At 33.9% G+C, this 22,961-nt stretch overlaps 1 protein-coding gene across 1 annotated transcript; it reads left to right on the forward strand.

Moving 5' to 3' along the window:
* Nucleotides 1–6: 6 nt before the first annotated feature.
* Nucleotides 7–16,611, forward strand: LOC128178810 (sacsin-like; the record flags this gene model as incomplete). The annotated part of the gene is made up of 2 exons (XM_052846173.1): nucleotides 7–6,327; nucleotides 15,377–16,611. Coding segments are annotated over 2 exons (6,588 nt in total), but the record flags the coding sequence as incomplete, so codon positions are not given.
* Between the last annotated feature and the right edge of the window lie 6,350 nt (nucleotides 16,612–22,961).

Raw genomic sequence — 22,961 nt, forward strand, 5'->3', positions numbered from 1 at the left:
AATACTTGCGTAAATGTAGTAGGGTGCAAAGAGCTTATAGTTGACCTGCCAACATTAAAACTTTCATTTGATCACATAAATGTGCTTCATGAAATAGGAGTACTAGAATTCGAAGAGGTTTTACCTTCAACAGTTATCAAACAATTGACTGTAGTTTGCAAAACTGTGAGCCCTGATTCACTTCCAGATGCATCCAGACAACTGCTAGAGAAAATATGTACAGAAATTTACGAGTACCTAGACAACAAATTAAAATGTGATCCTTCATTAGATATTGACGGTCTCAAAGATGTACCCTGTTTATTTATTGACAATACTTTTATAAAGCCAAACCAAACAGCATTTACAATTCCTGTCAAGTGTAGTCCAAAGTTGTATGGATTAGATCGAATCCAGTGGAAGAGAAATGAGTTCTTCTTAAAAATGTTAGGAGTGAAAAAAACATTTAAAGAGGAAGACGTCATTCCAATTTTGAAGGAAATGTCTGAAAGTTGTAAAGGAGTGTTAGATGATAAGTCGCTGGAGCTTGCATGTAATTTAGTTGAATTACTTGCTAGTGTGTATGATAGGCCTGTTCTTCCAGAAGAGTACAAAAACATTTGTATACCAGATGAACATGGTTTTTTAACACCGATTCGTATTCTTTGCCTGGATGACAGCACTCTGTTACAAAAAGGTAAATCCTTAAAATTCATACATCCTAAAATAAGAGGAAAAGATGCCACTGTTCTTGGGGTTCAATCAAAATTAAGTGGATCTCTAATGCATAATTATATAAAACAATGGAGGCCTTTCGGACAAAAAGAAGAATTATCCGATAGAATCAAAAGAATACTTCTACAGTATCCTCTTAGTGAAACTGTTTTGAAAGAAATGTTACAGAATGCTGATGATGCAAAAGCCAGCGAAGTGATGTTTATCACAGATTTCAACACATATGAAACTGAAAAAATATTTGATTCTAAATGGGAGCCTCTTCAAGGACCAGCTCTTTTGGTCTATAACAATAGTTACTTTACTGAAAAGGATATCGCTGGGATTCAGCATTTAGGTCGCGGAACAAAAGAAAGTGATCCAACTAAATCAGGCCAATATGGCGTTGGATTCAATGCAGTTTACCACATAACTGATGTACCATCGTTTCTTTCTAAATCACCCGATGGGATTGAAGACACTTTATGTGTTATGGATCCTAATTGCAAATATGCTCCGGGGGCTGATGAAATCTCCCCAGGGGCTAGATTCACTGAATTGCATGACTTGCGCAGACCTTTCCGTGATGCTTTCAAATGTTATCATGAGGATATTTTACTGAAGTCAACTGGAACAGTATTCCGGCTTCCACTCCGCACTAAGACTTTTGCCGAAAAGTCTGAACTTTCAAACAAAGAAGTGACAGAACGAATTATTCGCAATATGTTACATAATCTTGAATCAGAAATATCAAAGTCATTGTTGTTTTTACGAAATGTGAGGAAAATAACAATTGCAAACATCACAAAAGGTAAACTCAACGAAAAAACCTGCACTGAATTAGTTATATCAGAAAAATGCGAGAAGGAGAAACTGGCTTTTGATGAGTATGTTGTACAGAAAGCCACACAATTTCAACAAAAAAAGGAAATTTTCAACTTTGAACAGAAAAGTGTACAGTATGATGTGACCTTGAAAAAAAAATCACATGAAGATCGACAGTGGTGCATTATTCAAACATTTGGATTCAACAGTACAGTTGAAATTCCACGTTCAGTCAAGGATGCTTTTGATGATGATGACTTAGGTCTTTTGCCTCAAGGTGGCGTTGCAATGCCTTTGGACACCACTGAGTTAATAGGAGCATCAGCATTTTGTTTTTTACCTTTACCTTGTGAAACTGGATTAACTATGCATGTCAATGGACATTTTTCCCTCGACAATGAATCTCGAAGAGGATTGTGGAAGGAAGATAAGAAAGCATATCGCACAGAGTGGAACAATTTGTTGCTGTGTCATGTCATTGCACCGACTTACGCAAAAGCATTGGAATCATTGAAAAAAACTCTCTGTCTAGATTCAACTACAAATGATGTTCGGATATTGAGGAACAAAATTGACAAATTTCACAGCTTTTTTCCAGATATTAAAAAAGCTACCGATCAATATTGGAAAAATTTAATCTGTGCTGTCTACAAATATATTTCTGTGAAACAAATGAAGATATTTTTGTCTTCTTGTTCAATCTATATAAAAGATCCAGAAGTTTTGTGTTATTCTTTGAATGAAGAAAATGGAAATGTTCTTTTCATAGACGATACAAATATTGATGAAGGTGAGAAAATCAGATCAATATCAAAAAATCTTGGGGCAAAACTTGTAGACACTCCATCATGGGTTTGCAGTAGTATAGAAAATACAGGAATAACTATTACCAAGTTTAATCCAGATAGTCTGATCAGTTATCTGAAATCTCCATCATGTCACATCAAATCAATGATTGAGAAGAATAAACCTCTAGAATTGAAAAATTCACCATTGAAAACATCTGATCATGTCAAGTCATGTATCAAATTTTGTATGAAAAGTGAAAACTTCAGCAACGAAATAGAAGGACTACCACTCTGTTTACTGGAAAGTGGAAATCTTGTTTTATTTAGTACAAATCAAAGGGTTCTGTTGACATCATTTTCAGAACTGATACCAGAGTCAAAAGAGCAATTACTGCACCATGACCTGCACGAACTGTTTCAAGAGAGACAACTTGGATGTATTGAAGAGATGCACCTTGAACAGTTGGTAGAACTGTTGCCCCGTGACATTAACTATGACTCATTTCGTCATAAGATATGTCAATGGAATCCAAGCCAGTCTAACATCCCAAACAAATTATGGTTAAGAATTTTATGGAAATTTCTTTCGAATGAAGTAGGGGAGACTGAAGATCAAATTGAAATAAAGCGCATTCTTACTCCTATTTTGCCTTGGAGTATAATTCCTGCTATTCAAGAATGTGGTAGACTTATTTCAGGAGATTTAAATGAGGTTGAACATAAGCTATTCCCGTTGGAAAACGCAAATCATGTCATAAATTTGTCATCATTTCAATCTACTTTGGAAAAATCTTTTAAAAAGTTAAAATTGCCTGTATTGGATAGCGATACCCTGCTGACTGTATATCCACTTTGTCATCTTGTTGCATCACAGGATCGAGTTTATGATGTATTAGAATGTCTCTCTGTTCACAGACAATTGATTTTTGACTGTGACGAATTAGATATGAATGACTGTTATGCTATTCTGGAGTTCTTTGCGGGTGAACTAAACCAGCTCCTTGAAATGCCAAATAGCCAAACCTGTCTAACAATGCTAAGAAAACTGCCTTTGTTCATGACAGTACATAAATGGAAAATAAGTCTGGAAGAAAACCGCGACATTTTGGCCCTTCCTTCAGGACTCCCTGAAGATGGAATGATTGAATGGGCAGAAAGGTCAAGCAAAATTTTGCTGCATCAAAATGATAGGTTGCAATGTATTTTTGAGCGTTTCAATGTTACTGAACAAAGCATTTGTCAAGTATACGTAAAACATATTCTTCCACATTTTTACCATATACCTGAAGAAAACAGAATGAAACATCTTGAATACATACGAGATGAATTATTGAGAACCTCTGGAAATTATGATGAAGAACAGACTCGCCTTATTGATGCATTAAGGGAACTTCCATTTTTACGGCAAAATGATAATACTTACAAATTAGCATCATATTATTTTGATCCCTTTAATGAGCTTATGAAAGTTATGTGCGATGATTCTTCAAAATTTCCGCCAAACCCATTTTCTTCACATGAATGGTACAATTTTATGACATTAGTTGGCATGAAATCAAAAATCACAACTAATTTATTTTTGGATTTTGCATTACAACAAGAATTGCAGGGACAATATGGTTTTTCTAAAGACCTTGAACAGAAATCACGATGTCTTGTTCGTCATTTATTTAAATTTTCACACTCAGAAGAATTTCTTCAACGAGTGAGTGAAATCAAATTTATCATTCCTGACACAATAGGAGATCTCTATGTCACAATTTGTGCATATCCGTCGGATGACTCCAACCAGTTGATATCATTCAGACATTCTGTACAGTGTATGTATCTGGTAACTGCATGGACTCAGTGTAGACTTCTACCATCATGGATTGATTACGAGGCTTTCAAATACAACTTCGAATTGGCAAAACTTGGAGTTCAGGCACCGACTACTGATATCGTAATGACTCACATTAAGACCGTATGTAAGAGTCTTGGAAACATGTCAGAATCATATCTTAACAAATTATGCTTAAAGCAGATTTCATATATTATGAAAAAATTTTATGAGTATGCAAGCAAACCAGAAGTTATTTCATCATTGAATGTTAGGACTTTTCAGAACATTCCTTTTGTGTTTTTGTCCGAATTTCCTGGATTATTTCCTTGTGAACAATTTGCTCGTCATTTGAACAAAAAATACGAAATGAAACCGTATTTGATGGCTGTACCAGATGAATTTTTAGGATTTATTCAACTCTTTGAAACACTTGGTGTTACCAGAAATATATCTTCAAAGACATTTGCCAATGTACTACATCAAATCCACTCTATTGGAGACGAACTTAATCCAAACGAATTGAAAATTGTGCACAACGCTATGAAGTTCTTCTTTAAGTTGCTTCCTTCGGATGACAATTTAAAGTGGTTTGATATCAAGGATCTTTTTCTATTATCAAGAGATGGAAGATTGGTAAATTCTAAATCATTGGTATTCATGAATCTTCCATATAATGACTGGATTCATTCCACCGAAGAAGATTTCGATATTTTGTCTGATATTTCTGGAATGGGCAATGAAACATTACAAATAAAACTAAAAAAACTTCCATCTGATATTCGACCAAAATTCATATCTGATATTATCAAGACAGATACAGACATCAGACAAGTCGAGATTCAAGAAAACGATGTGTCAAAAGAAATTAATGATTTTTTTTCATGTGACCAATTCGTCAATGGAGTATTGAGACTGCTTAGGAAAGAACAAACTTTAAAGACTGATAAGCATCCATCGGATGAAATGATTTCAAGTTATAAAGAAAGTTTGCGTAGAATTCAAATGGTATGTGCGACTGGGATGCAAACGGTATATACTTTTGAAGGCAAAGAAATTGAAAGACAACCTTGTTTGAACTGTTTAAATGTCACTTGCCAAAATGGAGAAAAAACGTGTTTGATATATGCAAACTTTTTTGAATCTAACGATGCAGGAGAAGTCATTTTAGATAATTATGATCATATTTCCAGGGCAATACGTGAATGTACAAGTTGCAGTTTTATAACAACAGGATCTTTATTAAGTATGATTTGTGCACAAGTAAAATGTCCAAGGAAAATCGAATTTTTGCTGAATAGTCGCTGTGTTCCAAATTTGAATATGGAAGTGTCCCATCGATTACCTAAACCTGGCGATATTGTAGAAATAAGGTGGCATAGTATTCTAGATAATGACTTTATATCCTTTGATCCTGGTGAATATGTGGCATATATTTCTGGAAAAAATAAACGTGGAGACGTGGAGTACAAATATGCAATAGTAAAAGAAAAACTTTCATGCGCTGCTGCTGAAAATAGTATATCACTTTTGCAAGCATATATTGTTGAAATTGAAGTGGATAACGCACAGAATATGAAGATTTATGAGTTGTACAAGTTCAACAGATCTAAAAATTCTAAAGATGAAAGTACTTATAAAGAATTCCAAGCTCGAATTTTGCATAAACATGAAGGTTCAGAAGATGCAAATGTTGATGCTCCGTGTAATGGTAGTAGGGCATTGGATGAAATATTCGAAGATATCAGAAAATGTTTAAAACATGCGTTTACACTATCAGAAGATGAAAGGGGAAATATTTGTCGCAGAATAATGTCTAAGTGGATTCCAGACGAAAACCAAGAAGATGTTCAAAGAGCCACAGAGGTATTCCGGTACATTCGCAGGATCATTGAATTGCTTGAAGATGGTGAAGATGTGGATGTAGACGATACAAAAGAACCTTCCAGTAGAAGACGTCCCTGGAGTGAGAAGTTTTTCAATGAAACTGACAGATTTTACGAACGAGAAAAAGAATACCAAAGGCGATCCAAACGATCAAGCTCTTCTAATGATCATTTAAAAAATATTTATCTCCCTAACCCTCAACCTTATCAAGCAAATATATGGCTGGATGAAGCTAAATATGACATGCGCTTTGCTTTGCAATCTGGAAATGCAAAGAATTCCTATTTCAGCTGGATATGCTTTACAAGTTATCAGGTAAGCAGACTGCATTGACCTTGAAATGATTTATATTTTAATTGGTATTCTGTAGATGATGCACAAAGGATATGCATGCCGTACTTTTGGTCGTTTTAGGTCACTATTGTAAAGTTTATTAAAAGCGTAATTTCATTTGAAGTCATTTTCATAAAGTTTGGGCAATTTCCGACAGAAATCTAATATCATAAGGGTTTAAAACTGTGTTGCAATAAAACAATTTGTAGTTTTCATACCGTTGCTCTGCAAATATCTTGAATTTTGACTTGTATAGCCTTGATTGATAAGGTTCATAAATTTGAATTGAGGTTAAATTAATATTGTAATGAGTGGTTTAGCACAGACTAGTGGTTCTCTCTCTCTCTCTCTCTCTCTCTCTCTCTCTCTCTCTCCTCTCTCTCTCTCTCTGTATGCAATATTTTTGAATGTTTCAAAACAAAATATATAACTTCGGCTGCTATAGGTAGCCATAGATGGTTGTAAACCAGTGGCCGGTGGTAATAATTTACGTGTTTGAAAAGAATTAACAAATAAAATAGTCTGTAACGCACATAACCGATAATCAGATTTTCCAAGAATTTCTTATAAACAGTATAGATAAATATTTCCTATATGTAACATATTTCACCAATTTAAAGAGTTTGCGATATGAAGCAGTAGCCTGTCGTGGTAAACTATTCTATAGTATGGATGATTTCCTATTAATTTAAATTATGTATGATATATATCTTCAGGCTCAAAATGTCACGCTGAGTGTATCGCCGTTATAAAATACCTGATTCTAATCACCCAAATACACTAAACAAAACAAATTATAATGAAATCTAGACTCTTGTTGCTATAGCAACATAAAATGTCTTCTGCTTCTCCTGTATTAATCTGCAAAAAAAAAATCATTTCTCTTGTAAAAAGAAATTGGATGATATATGATGTGAAGGAATTTTCCAGTAATTTCTTCTCCTTAAACCAGAACACAGTCAATTTTTAGGTCACCCGAGTCACTCAGGTGACCTATTGCAATTGGTCTTCGTCCGGCGTCGTGCGTTAACAATTTTACATTTTTAACTTCTTCTTGAAAACTACCGGGCCAATCATTACCATTTTTGGTGTGAATCATTTCTATGCTAAGAAGAATCTAAATTGTGAAATTCATGGCTCTACCACCCCTGGGGTGCCACGGGCGGGGCTAAATATGCAAAAAAGCCAAATTTTTAAAAATCTTCTTCTCTACTTCCACACATGTGAGGAAAAAACTGAATGCATGGATATGATGTCCATGAAGCCTTCTACCAAAATTGTGAAATTCATGACCCCTGGGTCATGGGTTCAGGCTCTCTAGGGTGGGGCCAATATGGCCATATAGTTAAAATGTATTAAATCTTAGAAAATCTTCTTCTCTATTCCCATTTATATTTGTTAAAAACTAAATGCATGATTATGATGTCCATGAGGCCCTCTACCAAAATTGTGAAATTCATGACCCCTTGGTCAGGGGTTCAGGCTCTAGGGTGGGGCCAATATGGCCATATAGTAAAAATGTATTAAATCTTAGAAAATCTTCTTCTTTACTTCCATATATATTTGTTAAAACTAAATGCATGATTATGATGTCCATGAAGCCCTCTACTAAAATTGCGAATTTCATGATCCCTGGGTCATGGGTTCAGGCTCTAGGGTGAGGCCAATATGGCCATATAGTAAAAATGAATCTAAGAAAATCTTCTTCTCTACTTCCATATATATTTTGTTAAAAACTAAATGCCTGGTTATAATGTCCATTAAGCCCTCTACCAAAATTGTAAAATTCTTGACCCCTTTGTTAGGGGTTCAGTCTCTAGGGTGGGGCCAATATGGCCATATTGTAAAAATGTTTTAAATCTTAAAGAGCGTTCTTTTCTATTCCCACACATGTGGGCAAAAAACTGAATAAATGGTTATGATGTCCACTAACTCCTGTATCTAAATTGTGAAATTCATGGCCTCTGGGTCAGGGGTTCAGGACATGAGGTTTGTGGGGGGGGGGGGGGTAATTATGTTTACCAGGAAGTCCTCTTCTGAAATTTTCATTTTCATTTCCCCTGGAGTATGGGTTTTGACTCTAGGGTAGGGCCAAAATGGATGTATAGGTGTTAATGCATATAATGTTAAAAAAAATTCTTCTTTACTCCCACACACCTGAAAGGAAAACTGAGTTCATGGTTTTGTAGACCAGATCTTTAAATTTTTTTGCAAAAATTATAGGTTTCATAGTTCTATTTGAAAAATTTCAGGCAGTGAGGTGGTCGTCATTACAAATTTATAAACTTTCTACTCCAGAATGAAACCTAATTAATTAAATGCATATATGAGACTCCTCGACAAGTTTGTGTATGGGTTATATGCTACTCAAGTGACCTTTAAGGCCAATTGGCCTCTTGTTTAGCATTTCTTGTGACGTCCGTAAGTTACGCCGGATCAGAACATGGTTAATTTAACTTCCTGCATTGTTCAGTCTTTCGTTTAAGATTAGTTGTGTAAGATTTTGTCAGTTTTGAGAACTCGTTGAAAAAATGGTTTTTTAGCTCACCTGAGCTAAAAGCTATAGTGAGCTTTTTTTTATCACATTTTGTCTGTCGTCCGTCTGTCCGTAAACTTTTCACATTTTCAACATCTTCTCAAGAACTACTGGTCCAATTTCAACCAAACTTGGCACAAATCATCTTTAGGCAAAGGAGATTCAAAGTTGTGAAAATTAAGGGCCACACCTTTTTTCAAGGGGATATAAGTAGAAATTAACGAATAAATTTGAGAAATTTTCAAAAATCTAGAACCTTTAAGCCAGGAAAGCTGAAACTTGTGTGGAAGCATTCTCAGGTAGTGTAGATTCACAGTTGTGAAAACTATGATTCCCGGGGGTAGGTTGGGGCCACAATGTGGGTCGAAGTTTTACATAGGAATGTATACAGTAAATCTTTAAAAATCTTCTTCTCATAAACTGATCAGCCAGGAATGCTGAAACTTGTATTGAAGCATCTTCAGGTAGTGTAGATTCAAAGTTGTGAAAATCATTCCCTCCGGGGGTAGGGTGGGGCCACAATTGGGGGGGGGGGCGAAGTTTTCCATAGGAATGTATAGAGGAAATCTTTAAATATCTTTTTCTCAGAAATTAATCAGCCAGGAAAGCTGAAACTTGTGTGGAAGCATCCTCAGGTAGTGTAGATTCAAAGTTGGCAAAATCATGATCCACGGGGGTAGGATGGGGCCACATTGGGGGGTCGAAGTTTTCCATAGGAATATATAGAGTAAATCTTTAAAAATCTTCTTCTCAGAACCTAATCAGCCAGGAAAGCTGAAACTTGTGTGGAAGCATCCTTAGGTAGTGTAGATTTAAAATTGTGAAAATCATGACCCTCGGGGGTAGGGCGGGGCCACCATGTGGGGTCGAAGTTTTCCATTGGAATACATAGAGTAAATCTTTAAAAATCTTCTTCTCAGAAATTAATCAGCCAGATGATTCTTAATAATTGTCAAGACTTTGGCCCCAGGACAATTTTTCGGCCTCACAAGAAGGCTCAGAGTTTGATATAGCTTTATATCCCATATATACATGTATAAACAATCGTTAAGGATCTTTTTGAGAACTGCAATGCTGAATATGTAATATGACTATGAAATCATCCCGTTAAAAAAGGGATTAATGATTACCGGTATAAACATAAGAATATCCAGGGGAAAAAATGGATTTTATCTATACAGGATCTACATGTACATTGTCCAGATAGTTTGTATTATGACTCCATTATAAACTGATTTTATCATACCTATTGATCCTTAGGTAAGCGATGTGGCCCATGGGCCTCTTGTTTTTGTCTCGGGACGGGAAACGAACAAATGGTAGTAATTAAAAAAATTTATAGAAAGTAGTTTTAGTACATTTACTTCCGGTACATAACTGTTCATCAGACTGAATAAAAAAAGATTGAACGTTTCTGTTGAGAACCGGAAGAGACGGACGACATAATAAAACCCGTTAAATGCATTTTCGATCAATTGTGTATCATGCACGTAAGTTTTGTGTCTTGATCTCTTATAGTTTCTGAGAATTCGCTAGTAAAATTTGTATTAAAAAAACTATATGGGATTTTTTAGATGTCTCATCGAAAGTAGAATTTTAACCATGTATAGATGACTCATCGTATTTCCATTACTGAAATGTTACTTACTTTCATGCTAAGAAAACAGAAAAATAAAAAATAAAAGAAATTGGGAGTACTTCCTGTGATGACTGGAAGTTACGCCGAATATATCGAAACAGTTTTAAAGCATGTATACACATGGGTCTATCATCCTGCCAAGTTTGGTTAATCAAGTTGTTACCATTTTTGGGATATTAAGGAGACAATGTCTTTTGTCTCGGGACAGAATACGGACAAACGGATATGCCCAATAAAAATTAAAGTCAGTATTTATTATATACTTTTCTATGGTGCATCATTGTTCAATAATCTAGTAAAACTGTCAAAGGAAATCAGTAAAACTTATTAACAGGTTGATATATTTGAATCCTTCCGATGAGGACCGGAAGTGACGGTCGACAAAATGAAACCTGTTGAACACATTTTCAATCAAATGTCTATCATTCATGCAAGTTTCGTATCTTGATCACTTACAGTTTCTGAGATCTCACGGGTACAATCCGTTTAAAAAAAACTACCTGTGATAATTTAGATATCTCACTGGAAGTGAAATATTTTTTGTTCAACATCGAATAGATGACCTGTATAAGGATGTATAATATTTTAAATCCGTGTAAAAATAAAATACATTGTAAATACGTAAAAAAACAAAAAAGTTTGAAGACATCTACATAAAAAGGTTTATCATCCTACAATGTTTGGATATTTAAGTCCGTAACAATTTTGAGATCTCAAGTTGACAAGGTTTTTGTTGCAGGACAGGAAACGGACGAACGAAAATGAAAAAAAAAGAGAAAAACTTCGAAATACTAACATTCTCATCATCTCAAAATATTTCAAGAAAATCTATTTAGCTATCTCTGAGAAATTCTGCGGAGAAAAAAAAGGGAGGGGGACAATAAGACAGAAAGAAAAAACACCACAATCAACGGAAGACCTTAATAAGGCGCTTTAAAGATAAATATGAGATTTCTAAGAAATATCTAAGAGAAATAAAGAAACCGAATGGACAACCAATGTCACCAAGCAAAATGCATTCTTCCTTACATGTGGCAAAATTTTAGTATTTATAAACTTACCTGGGGTTAGAAATCACGATCAAAAGCTGATCAAAATGTACCTTTTTACAACAAAAGCGCGAAAACAAAAAGAAACATGTTTTTTTCTCTTTTAACTATGGTTGGATGTCTGTATCTTGATCTCCGTTAAAGGTATGGTTTGCGGTTACAGTGAGATAACTCGCAGTGTTCATTTTGACATAACACCAACTTTCCTTTATTTCAGATATAACGTCAAGATTTATATGACATAATATTTTTTAAGTAAAACTTCTCCGCTCTTAAAAATACTGTCAACAATGAGGCAAGGTTTTTTGCCAATAAAAGAAAACTTAACAACATATCGGGTTCCATAAATGTCATTTATTGAAAAATGACGTTGAAAATAAAACATTATACATTAAAATATTGGGAGGCCATTTTAAACAACATAAACTAAAATATTTGACAAGATAGTTTACATAACATAACTCACAATATGACATTTTTAACAAGGAGAATGATTTTTTTTCATTTTTTTATTTCGCTAGGTTTGTATATAACAGAACAGAACAAAATCATTTTATTAATTTTCACAAAAACGAGGTCCGAGGCACATGGTTTTTAAATGGTTTAAGAAGCACCAGATTACACACATACTAAGTTTTTCCTTAAATCGATTGAACTCGAAAGATTTAAAATCAGATGATTTCGTTTACATTTCATTATATAAGAATTTGACTTTTGTTGCATTTTATTCTGAATTTAAATAATTATATATTTTTTCTTTTATAATAAAAAAAAAAGACTTGGGCATAGTGAATAAAATGGTATGTAACTTTTGTATAAACTCTAAAAATTGCAAGCCGCAAACCTTACCTTAACGTAAGCTTATGCATGTATATATAAATATTTAACTACTAGAACCATTCAATTGAGAACAATAGACAATGCGCTGAGTATGTATTAATTCTATAAACAGTTTGTGTCCTCATTATCCTTAGAGATTCAAGAAAATGTAATGACCCCTACCTATGAAAACGACTTCGAACTTTCTAAATACAAACTTTTAAAAAATATTATTTCTTAAAGTTGTAGTTAAGATATTGGCATATCCTTTTATCAAAAATTGCATTTAAGTTTTTAACTCCATTTTGCTGAAAGCTCATGTAAAGTTTTCTGATCCATTTTTGTCTATCGTCCGTCTGTCTGTCCGTAAACTTTTCACATCTTCTCCAGAACCACTGGGTAAATTTCAATCAAACTTTGCTTAGAGCATCCTTAGGCACAGGAGATTCAACATTTTGAAAATTAAGGACCACGCTCTTTTTCAAAGGAAAACTGTTAAGAATTGTAGAAAAAATGTGAGAATTTTTCAAAATTCTTCTTCCCAAGTACCATAGACCAGGAAAACTGATATGGAAGTATCCTCAGCTAGTGTAAATTCTAATTTGTGAAAATCATGACCCCTTGGGGTAGGGAGGACCCACAATGGGGAGTCAAATTGGTACATAGGAATATATAGAGTAAATTTCTTCAGGAAAGTAGCAGCTAGGAAAGTTGAAACTGATATGAAAGTAAGTACAGGTAGTGTAAACTCAAATTTATGAACATCATGACCCACGGCGTTAGGGTAAGGTAACCATGAGGACTCAATTTTTACACAGGAATATAAAGAGTAAACCTATAAAAATCTACTTCTCAGAAATTAATCAGTCAGGAAAGCTGAGACTTATGTGGAAGCATCCTTAGGCAGGGTAGATTTAAATTTGTTCAAACCATGATCCCTGGTATATGGTAGGGCCACAAATCGGGGTTTTACTTTTATGCAATTATGCATTATGACATATTGCTGATTCTGTACACTTGCTTTAAATATGGCCTCTGGACGATTCATGGGCCTCACAAGGGGTTCATACATATAGTTTGATGTAGGTTTACATCCCATATATAAACAATTGTTTAGGATCGTTATGAGTACTACAATACTCAACGTGATAAAACTATAAAATCATCCTGTTAGAAAAAAGGACTTGATTATAAAGAATATCGAGGGGGAAAATGGATTTAGCTCACCGAGACGAGGTCATGGGGAGCTTATACTATACCATCAGCGTCGGCGTCCGGACCTGGTTTAAGTTTTTGGCGCAGGCCCTGTATCTTTTTGTCCCATCTTCAGCAAACTTGCATTGATGATGCATCTGGACCTACTTATGGACTTGAAAATCTAATATGCTGGGCCATTAATTTCAGATGCTGGAGGTGGTTTAAGTTTTTGGCTCAAGTGAGCTTTTCTGATCACATTTGGCTATCGTCCGTCTGTCTGTCCGTCTGTTTGTAAATTTTTCACATTTTTAACGTCTTCTCAGGAACCACTGGGCCAATTTCAACCAAACTTATCACAAAGCATCCTAAGGCTAAGGGAATTCAAAGTTGTGAAAATTAAGGCGCACGCTCTTTTGCCAAGGGAGATAATTAGGAATTATTGAAAAATTTCGAGAAATTTTCAAAAATCTTTATCTCACGAACCATTACGCCAGGCAAGCTGAAACTTTTGTGAAAGCATCCTCATGTAGTGTAGACTTAAAGTTATTTTGTGAAAATCATGACACTTGGGGGTAGGCCGGGGCCACATTGGGGGGATAGACTTTTTACGTAGAAATATATATAGTAAATCTTTAAAAATCTTCTTCTCAGAAAGCAATCAGCAAGGAAAGCTGAAACTTGTGTGGAAGCATCCTCGGGTAGTGGAGATTCAAAGTTGTGAAAATCTTGACTCTCGGGGGTAGAGTGGGGCTACAATGGGGGTCGACGTTTTACATATGAATATTTAGAGTAAATCTTTAAAAAGTCTTCTTCTCAAGAACCATTTGGCCAGGAAAGCTGAAACTTATGTGGAAGCATTCTAAGCTGGCGTAAACTGAAGGTTGTGAAAATCATGACCCACAGGGGTAGGACGTCGCTTCATCCCCTTTTTTGCAGTAGACATTTTTTCTTAAACTTACATATAAAAATTGAATTATTATAGAGCATCCCGACACCCCCCCCCCCCTGTTAAAAAAAACATATACTCAGTAATTTTTTTTTTCAATTTACACAGAGAAAACAGAGACTGTATGTTGCATACATCGTTATTGCTTTTATATTGTCTCGTGAGAGTGTGAAGTGATAAAAATTGCCATGATTACAGGGAACTACTGGGACGATTAAAACAATGCATTACTGGTCCGATTTACTGACGCCAAAAAAAAATCCGTTGAATGAATGTGCAACTAGTCCGAATTTTCTATTCACACACGCCTTGCCGGTAGAGCTTGCTTGGCGCTGGCTATAATTATTGTATCATTATATAATATAGAATTATATTGTTTCATGATTTATCATATGATACAATATTGTATAGTATCGTTTTAGTGAACTGATAAACATTGTTACTGAAAACACCTTATGAAATGAACAGTATCTATGAATATCCAAAATCATTAACTATGATTTTCATATAATATGATAAAGGTGGTTTTAAATATGTGATGCCTTATAAAGGTGAAGCCTCGTGTCGGTTAGCTTTGTAATCTGTGCTTACCTATGTTTTATTCAGGATCTACATGTTGTCTACTACAATGTCCAGATATTTTGTATTATGACTCCATTAAGCTGATATTATCATTCCTATTGTTTCTCATGTGACAATGTGGCCCATGGGCCTCTTGTTCTTTAAATATTCTTTTTATATGCCAGTTAGCTAGTTTACTCTCCCTTATATCTTTTACATTCATGGTAAACACATTAAAAACTTTGCATTTAATTTGTTCTTTTTTAAACACTTTTTATTTGTAGTCGGCAGAAAAAGCTCTGACAGCATGGCAATACAACGAAGATGCTAATAGAGTAAATCGCTGTGAAAACCTTTTACGTCTTCCTCAATCGTGCCCTGAAGAACTGCGATGCCTGGCTAGGGAGCTGCATACTTTGACCCAAGGACCAAAGAGGATGCGATATCCAGAGGGCGGTCATCAACCATCAAAGGCCTATACCAGAGCCCAAGCCAGCAAGGCCATGGAACTAGCCAACCAGATTATTGAAAAAGTAGATGAGTGTCTATGATTTAGTTCAATAATGACTCTTTAAAAAGAGAGAAGAAATAACACATAATTGTGTAAGAATGGAAGTACACAATTTTAATAGAATGCAGAATTGATGAATGGGAGACTTAAAGAAATACGAAAATACACTATAATATTTGTATGATTTGGTTTTGTATACTTTAATAAGTTTAATGTATGTATAAGTGTTTAGTTTTGTATTTTTGATATATTATTTTGTATATACCTTGTTTTATAAAAATGTTATTATATTTAAGGCGACCCTGTCTTAGATAAGCTTCCAAGTGGCTATAAAAGCATCATACTAGCAATAAATCCATGTGACTATGTTTAATTTTGTATTATGCTTAATTTTAAATTGTTAGATTCATTCAGATCGTATGATGGGTTGAATGGTGTATATTTTCATTATTATTTCATTTTTTTTAATGTTGTAAATATGAAATTAATGTACATCAATATAGATTCACGTTTGGAAGTATGTTGCAATCATTCCATCAAATTGTGTATCACAAAATACATTTGATGACAAAGTTTTTGAATGTATAATGATTTTTTTTAATATTACTTGTATGAAAGCTATGTCTACAATCTCTTTTTCTTTAGCTGTGTTATTGCAAAACTTATTATGATCCATAATTATCATGATTATGATCTATTAGCATGCAAAAATACACATGTCGAATTTTCTTTTAACTAAATGATTACCAGTTAATATATATAAGTTAATATATGTAAATTTGTATGTATACAATTGTGACATTTGAAATTATATGTTCTCACGTATTCGTTTACTGGAAAATGTTATATGTGGTGGTCCAGTTATATGTTATGTTAACTATATAAAATTGCAAAGAACTATTATACCAGATTAAGCATGTAGGCCTATACTGGTGTTACATGTTTAAATTATTATAAAATGTCTTTGTAGAATTCAAAATAAAATATTTTGAGATATTGTATCCAGTATACTTTGATCAAAGTTATTTCTTAATGAATGAATATAGTTTTTTAGATACCCAAGACATTTTATTTTTTAATACTAGACTTTGACCCGTGCGTGCACGGTTTGACATTTACGAAATAGATACATCGACACACCGTATTATTGACTTTTACATAACAAAGCTATAAGCCTACAATAATTAATGTTATTAATTTCACTACACTTTCCTTAGTTTGAATAATCTAACTGTGTCTGGGAAAGGCCCTCGCCACAGTTAGAATGCCTCCTTTATACCCGTAATGTAGCAGAAAATTGCAGAATCGCTCCGGAACGATTTTGGAGAAAATTAATGAAGTTGCCTTGAAAATAACAGTCAAATTCATCATCATAAACTTTTTTGAGACTGTAGATACCTTTCATCTAAAAAATTTAACCCATATAATGGAAGAATTCAACTCTTTTTCCACCAACGTACACGTATTTTTTTTTTGCTACAGAGACAATACACGGAACGCATTCTATCGTAACACCAGGGACGTATATACTAAGTAGTATATACGTCCCTGGTAAAACTGGGTCTGTAGGACATTATTCATTTTTACGATAAAACATATTCCATCTTCATTCTCCTAAAAAATATAATAGAAAGACAAAAGTAAGTACTTAGTTGAAATGTATACTTCTTATTTTATACTTTCTCTCATAAAAAATCATTAATATACATAGCAAATTTCCAACGGAAATTTACCCGTATTTGTATTGTCATTTCTGAGTTTATTCATACAAATATGATATTGTGGAAACAAAAACTAAAGATCCCGTTAGCGTGAATGTATTGCGCAAGCGCACGATTGTAAAATAAAAAAATTCCAGATGATTTCCGGAATTTTTTGAGGATTTTTCGTTGATTATTGATAAGCGAAGTTTAACTGAGAAAAAATAAAAACAAATTGGTAATCTTTCGTTTAGAATATATAAAACAAAAGACAGTATTCTTCCGATTTATCGGTATTAAAGACCAAAAATTCGAGTCTATTATTTTAATATAATAGTATAGATGTTGTTCAAAACCAAGACTTATCTAAGATGATAAATTATCAAGAAAAAGAATTGCTACATTTGTACGGTATTCAGTTTTCAAAATGTTTGTTTAATGATTGCATTCAACGAAAGGAGATGGTAATCACATGATTAAATATGATTGAGTATACATGTAGTTAGTTCTCTTTTCACAACAATGTCTTTCACAAAAAATCCTTTATTGATTGATGGCATATGGCTGTTTCAAATGCGGATTTACTTTAAACTCGTATCAAAAATTCAGAGACTTTATTGGTTGCATAGATCTGAAATCAACTGATCTCCAAGTTCAATACGAAATCTACACACTCAGACAATTAAAATAGTTCATATCAAATATATAAGCATATAGTTTTAATTATTTGAACAATCAATGTTTCATTTTTATATCAAAAAGACAAATGCGGATATAGTTATTGTGAAAGATCTTAACATATTCAACACTTATTTTATAAAAGTCTTGGAATAACATCACTTGCAAATTCAGATATTCATTGCTGTAAAATATCCATTTCTTCTAATGGGATTTGAAGTCTGATTTCTTTCTCAGCCATTAGGTCTGTAATTTCCTCCAGTTTAGAATATGTGATACAAAGTCTCATTATTCTAGAAGAATCATTAAAGTACAAATCAATCAAAAACTTTTATACATAGAAGAATGTCTTTCTGTAAAAAAAAAAAATGTACTCTATAAAATAGAGATGGGATCTTCTGGATAATGCAAGAGTTTCCATACATATTTTTGAGCATTTTATAATTTACATAGGTTTTTCATTTAAAGGTTTGAACTAAGTCGTAAAATTAAAATGACCCTACACCTTTGAGAAAAGGGGCATCTATACTATTTTAATTTGTCACTTCATTTAATTGAACCAATAATATTTACATTCACTTATGTCTGTAACGTTCAATGTTCAATAACACGTCAATCATGATCACGGCGAGTGAGCAGAAGTAAACATAAATGAATATGTTATTGTTAGTCCCCTACCGGTTTTCACCGGAGGGGACTATAGCTTTCCTCTGCGTCCGTCCGTCCGTCTGTCTGTCCGTCCGTCTATCTGTCCCACTTCGGTTTTCCACACTTTTTTTCTTTATGCGTTTGAGGAATAATATGAAAATTGCTGAATAGCTTCAAAATGTCAAACTACAGATCAAGTTTACACTTTTGTAGCGCCTGGTTGTCATATTTTCGAGAAAATTAATTTTTTATATTCCAATTTTTTAATTTTTGTATCATTACAATCGGGTTCGTTATCGGGTTGGTCTGTTGAGACGATAGGAAATGATACTCTGCATAACAGTGCATTGTTTTCACAAATTTCTACAAACCGGTAGAAGACGTGTATTGCTTATGCAATACTCTCAGAATGCTTGTTAGATTTAATGATGCTTTCGAATAAATCTTACGAATTTGATATTTACATTTGAAAATAATCGTTAAATCATATCTTTTTTTATTATTATAAAAAGGGTTTTCCTGGCAAAGTTTCATTTACTATCTGTTTAGCTGCAGAGGCGCGCACTAAATGGCATGCGATGTGGCTGTTCCATCTGTTATTTATACCCCTGACAAAGAGCATGTATAATTGCTTTAAAGCGACGATACAAAAATAGTTCATACCAAATAAATATCAAGCAAAAAATAAATTTATATAATTACGCATTGAATGTTCACTTTTGGATATTATTGGGCCTATAACACACCAGGCTGTGCAGTCAAATTAGCGTTGCGCTCGGTACGCATGCGTGAAGAAGGATGGCAGCTTTGAATTTTAAGAGTTTGGTCCTCTGGTACAGTTTTCTTTTTTTTATTTCTTCATTATCATTTGGCCACTAGAACATATCATTACCTAATCAAGGAAATTTTGTTTTATTACAGATTAAACATATTCATTTATTACCTAATCAAAGGGATTTTGTTGTTTTATTACAAATTAAATATTTGCGTCTATTTTGAACTGCCGGTCAAAAGACTGCGATCTATTTGACCGGCAACGTATTTCAGAACGCATGTATGTTAATGTTTCATACTGTGAATGTATATTCTTTTACATAGACGCTGTTTTTAGTAATTGGTGAAACCAAATTCAGTGTATCAAATAATCAACAGTTTTAAAGCCTCATTTATGGTAAAAGACTATTTTAAATCTAATGGGTTGAAGACTCAATCTCTGTGTAAACTGATATTAAATTGAGAATTGTAATGCATGCAACAGGTTTTACAAGATAAAAATTCTTGTTTTTACATTCACACAAGACGTGATACACATAATAAAAAGGACATGTACTTGATATCTATACTCTGTCCCAAGATATTTTGGATTCACATTTGGCTTAATTGCTTGATATTTATAAATACCTCAGGATTCAAACGATGTTCATTCAAAAGTATGAAAAATTTCCAAGATTTCTCAGTCAAAACGCCCCTCTTAGCTTATCAGGTTTCAATACAATGCTAAAAAATGTGATGTCTACGGAGATTTTGTATTGCAGCAAGCCCGGATGATAACGTTGAAATATTGCGCGATGTATTCCGAGTGTATTCCGAATGGAGAAAAGATGTAAACATTCCCCATTATAAATCTCCGTAAGGAATCTGTTTTCGTTCCTGTGAATTTTTCCGAGTGAAAGATGATAATGTGTCAATGAAATTATCTTAAAAAATATCCCTTTCAACTATTTCAATTGCACTTCTTTCACAGGTAAGTGTATTTTTATTAAAAATCGTCCAAATGTGCTGCATAAATATCTTGGGACAGACTATAATACAGGCTCGTTGCATCGGGGGCTGCCCCCACTTTTTTAAAAACAGGTAAAAATGGAATGGAAAAATACGGGGTAGTCCTCCCCCCCCCCCCTCCCCAACCAATCAAACTATAAAAAATTAAAAGACTTTTACGATACGCTATACAATATGGTAGAGGAGCGGATTTTAATCAGTATTTTACAAGCCTAATCTTAATTAGATCCCCCGAACACTTTCAAAAAACGAGGTTACGTTCCAATGATTCGGCATAATACTTCCGTATTTGATGAATATCACAAAATCTGCACGTGTAGCAGAATTCAATAGTACACTGATAATCATATCATGGTGAAAGATAACATGCAAGCCGGTCAAACACTGGTTACATTAAAATTAAAGTCTGTGTTTGCATATCATTTTTCAAAAGAACGTTTTGGTAAAACCATATCTACTTTCGATATAAATTCTCAGTATGACTTAAAGTAAGTAAAACTACCGACATTGAAATCGTTGTCGTCATTCTAGATTGTGCATTCACAAGGTAAGGTTGAATTTTTTTTTCAATTTGCGCTTCACTGAATTACAGATACATAACGCCGTATATATAAAAGGTAAGAATTAATCACATCGTTGATCGCAGAGAATAATTAACATGTGATAGGGAGAAAATTAAAAAAAAAACTATAAGCCTATGACATAATGTAAATGCATGAGGGCTGTTTTGTGTATAAAATCAAATAAAGAATTAAACAGCCGCACGTAGTCCGAAATATCTGACGTTTTCCTGGCTTTTTTAACGATTTTAATATTTACTTGCCAGGAAAACGTCAGATGTTTCGGACTAAGCCGCACGTAGCAAGGGTGGGGGGGGGGGGGTGCTGACCACCTGACTGTTTTATAACCACCACCACCACCAACCAACCAACCCCCCCCCCCCCCCAATCATTTTAGAACAGTTATTAAAAAATCATCTTAAAATTTCAATTTTAGGACACGAGTCTATACACCCCCTCTCGATTAGGATTCTGAGATAGGTAGAGATAGACATTAGAGTCCTCCCCCTCCCTTTTTTTACTTGTGTTTAAAATATTGGGTTTTTTATTTTTATTTTAAGTAGGTTTGGAGCAATCGTAATATGGAATCGAAGTTAAAGCATTGCCAACAATTACCATTTACGTGTAGCATTGCTTGATAATATTTTTTGTGGTGGTGGTGGTGTTGGTGTGGGGGGGGGGGGGGGGGAATGACATTTCATTAGTCCTACTTACTGCACGTGTCATCAACTCTAAATATATATCAGGGAATTTTTACTGTTTGCATCAATGTTATGCAATCATTATGATTATTTTTAGAACAATAAAGCTGGACTTTCCAATCCTAAATATACTTTTCACAAACATTACAAACACTTTTTACATTAAAACATTATTATTAATCAAATTATTAACATAGTATATATGACTGCTCATCAATGTATTGTTTAAATTTTCCAGAGTCCCATTATTAATTTTCCCATTCCCTTTGGATCCGCGCATGTGGTAGGGATATTTATTAATAGGTATATAGTTTTAGCATTGCAGAAAAAAAACCCCAAAGCATATTATATTATTTTTGCAAAGCTTAATGTTATAAATACAGCCCGTATAGAAGAAAAACACCAAAAGAAAGCATTTTACTGTTTATATTAATCTCTCTCTCTCTCTCTCTCTCTCTCTCTCTCCGGATCTTTTTCCCAGGATCTTTTTTTCCCTGTATTTATAACTATGATTAGAAATACGTGTAAACTGTCGTTTTTGACAACAACTTGTTTTCTAAAAGATACAGTACATTATCCCATGTTTTAAAAAAAACCTAACCTGCTCGCGGAGATCGTGCACTCAGTGACTGTACATATGTACCAAATAATCCACGCAAAGCAAATCTCATAAGTATAATCTAACCCCCCCCCCCCCTTAAAAAGACCATTATTAATTATAGTTACATTTGTATTTGAAATAATACTCGATATATTTATTCATAGCTAAACAACGCGTTTGATAGCAGTTTTAAGTTTAAGATCGTTTTAAAACTAGATCGTACTAGAATTCATTTCGTCGGATTCAGAATGAAAAACAATCGATTTTGGAGCGAATATAGGAAGGTATGCATTATGTACAGTGCAGTATTGATTTTATTTCTTTCAGGAGTAAGAATTGATTTTCAAATACAAGTTGACAAGATTTAAACAGCCCAATTTAATACTTCTAAATTGTTCAGCATGAATTCACGATAAAAGCTTACTCCGCACATTAGATTTTTAAAAATTCTGCTAACAATATCTGATAACTTTATATTATATTTTATTTAATTTGAGAACCACTAAGTACATGCATTAATGTTGAATTGCTTTTGTAAATGTAAGATAATAATGCTATCTTTCATCTTGTTTAGCAGTGGTGGCAACAAATTAATCGCTTTGGTCTTTTGACAGAATAACAAGTCTTGAGACATGTTAGATAAGGCTAGTCATTTGTGTGCAATTGCAAATTCTATACCCCCCCCCCT

Source organism: Crassostrea angulata, chromosome 3 (assembly GCF_025612915.1).
Source record: "Crassostrea angulata isolate pt1a10 chromosome 3, ASM2561291v2, whole genome shotgun sequence".
Classification (NCBI taxonomy): Eukaryota; Metazoa; Mollusca; class Bivalvia; order Ostreida; family Ostreidae; genus Magallana; species Magallana angulata.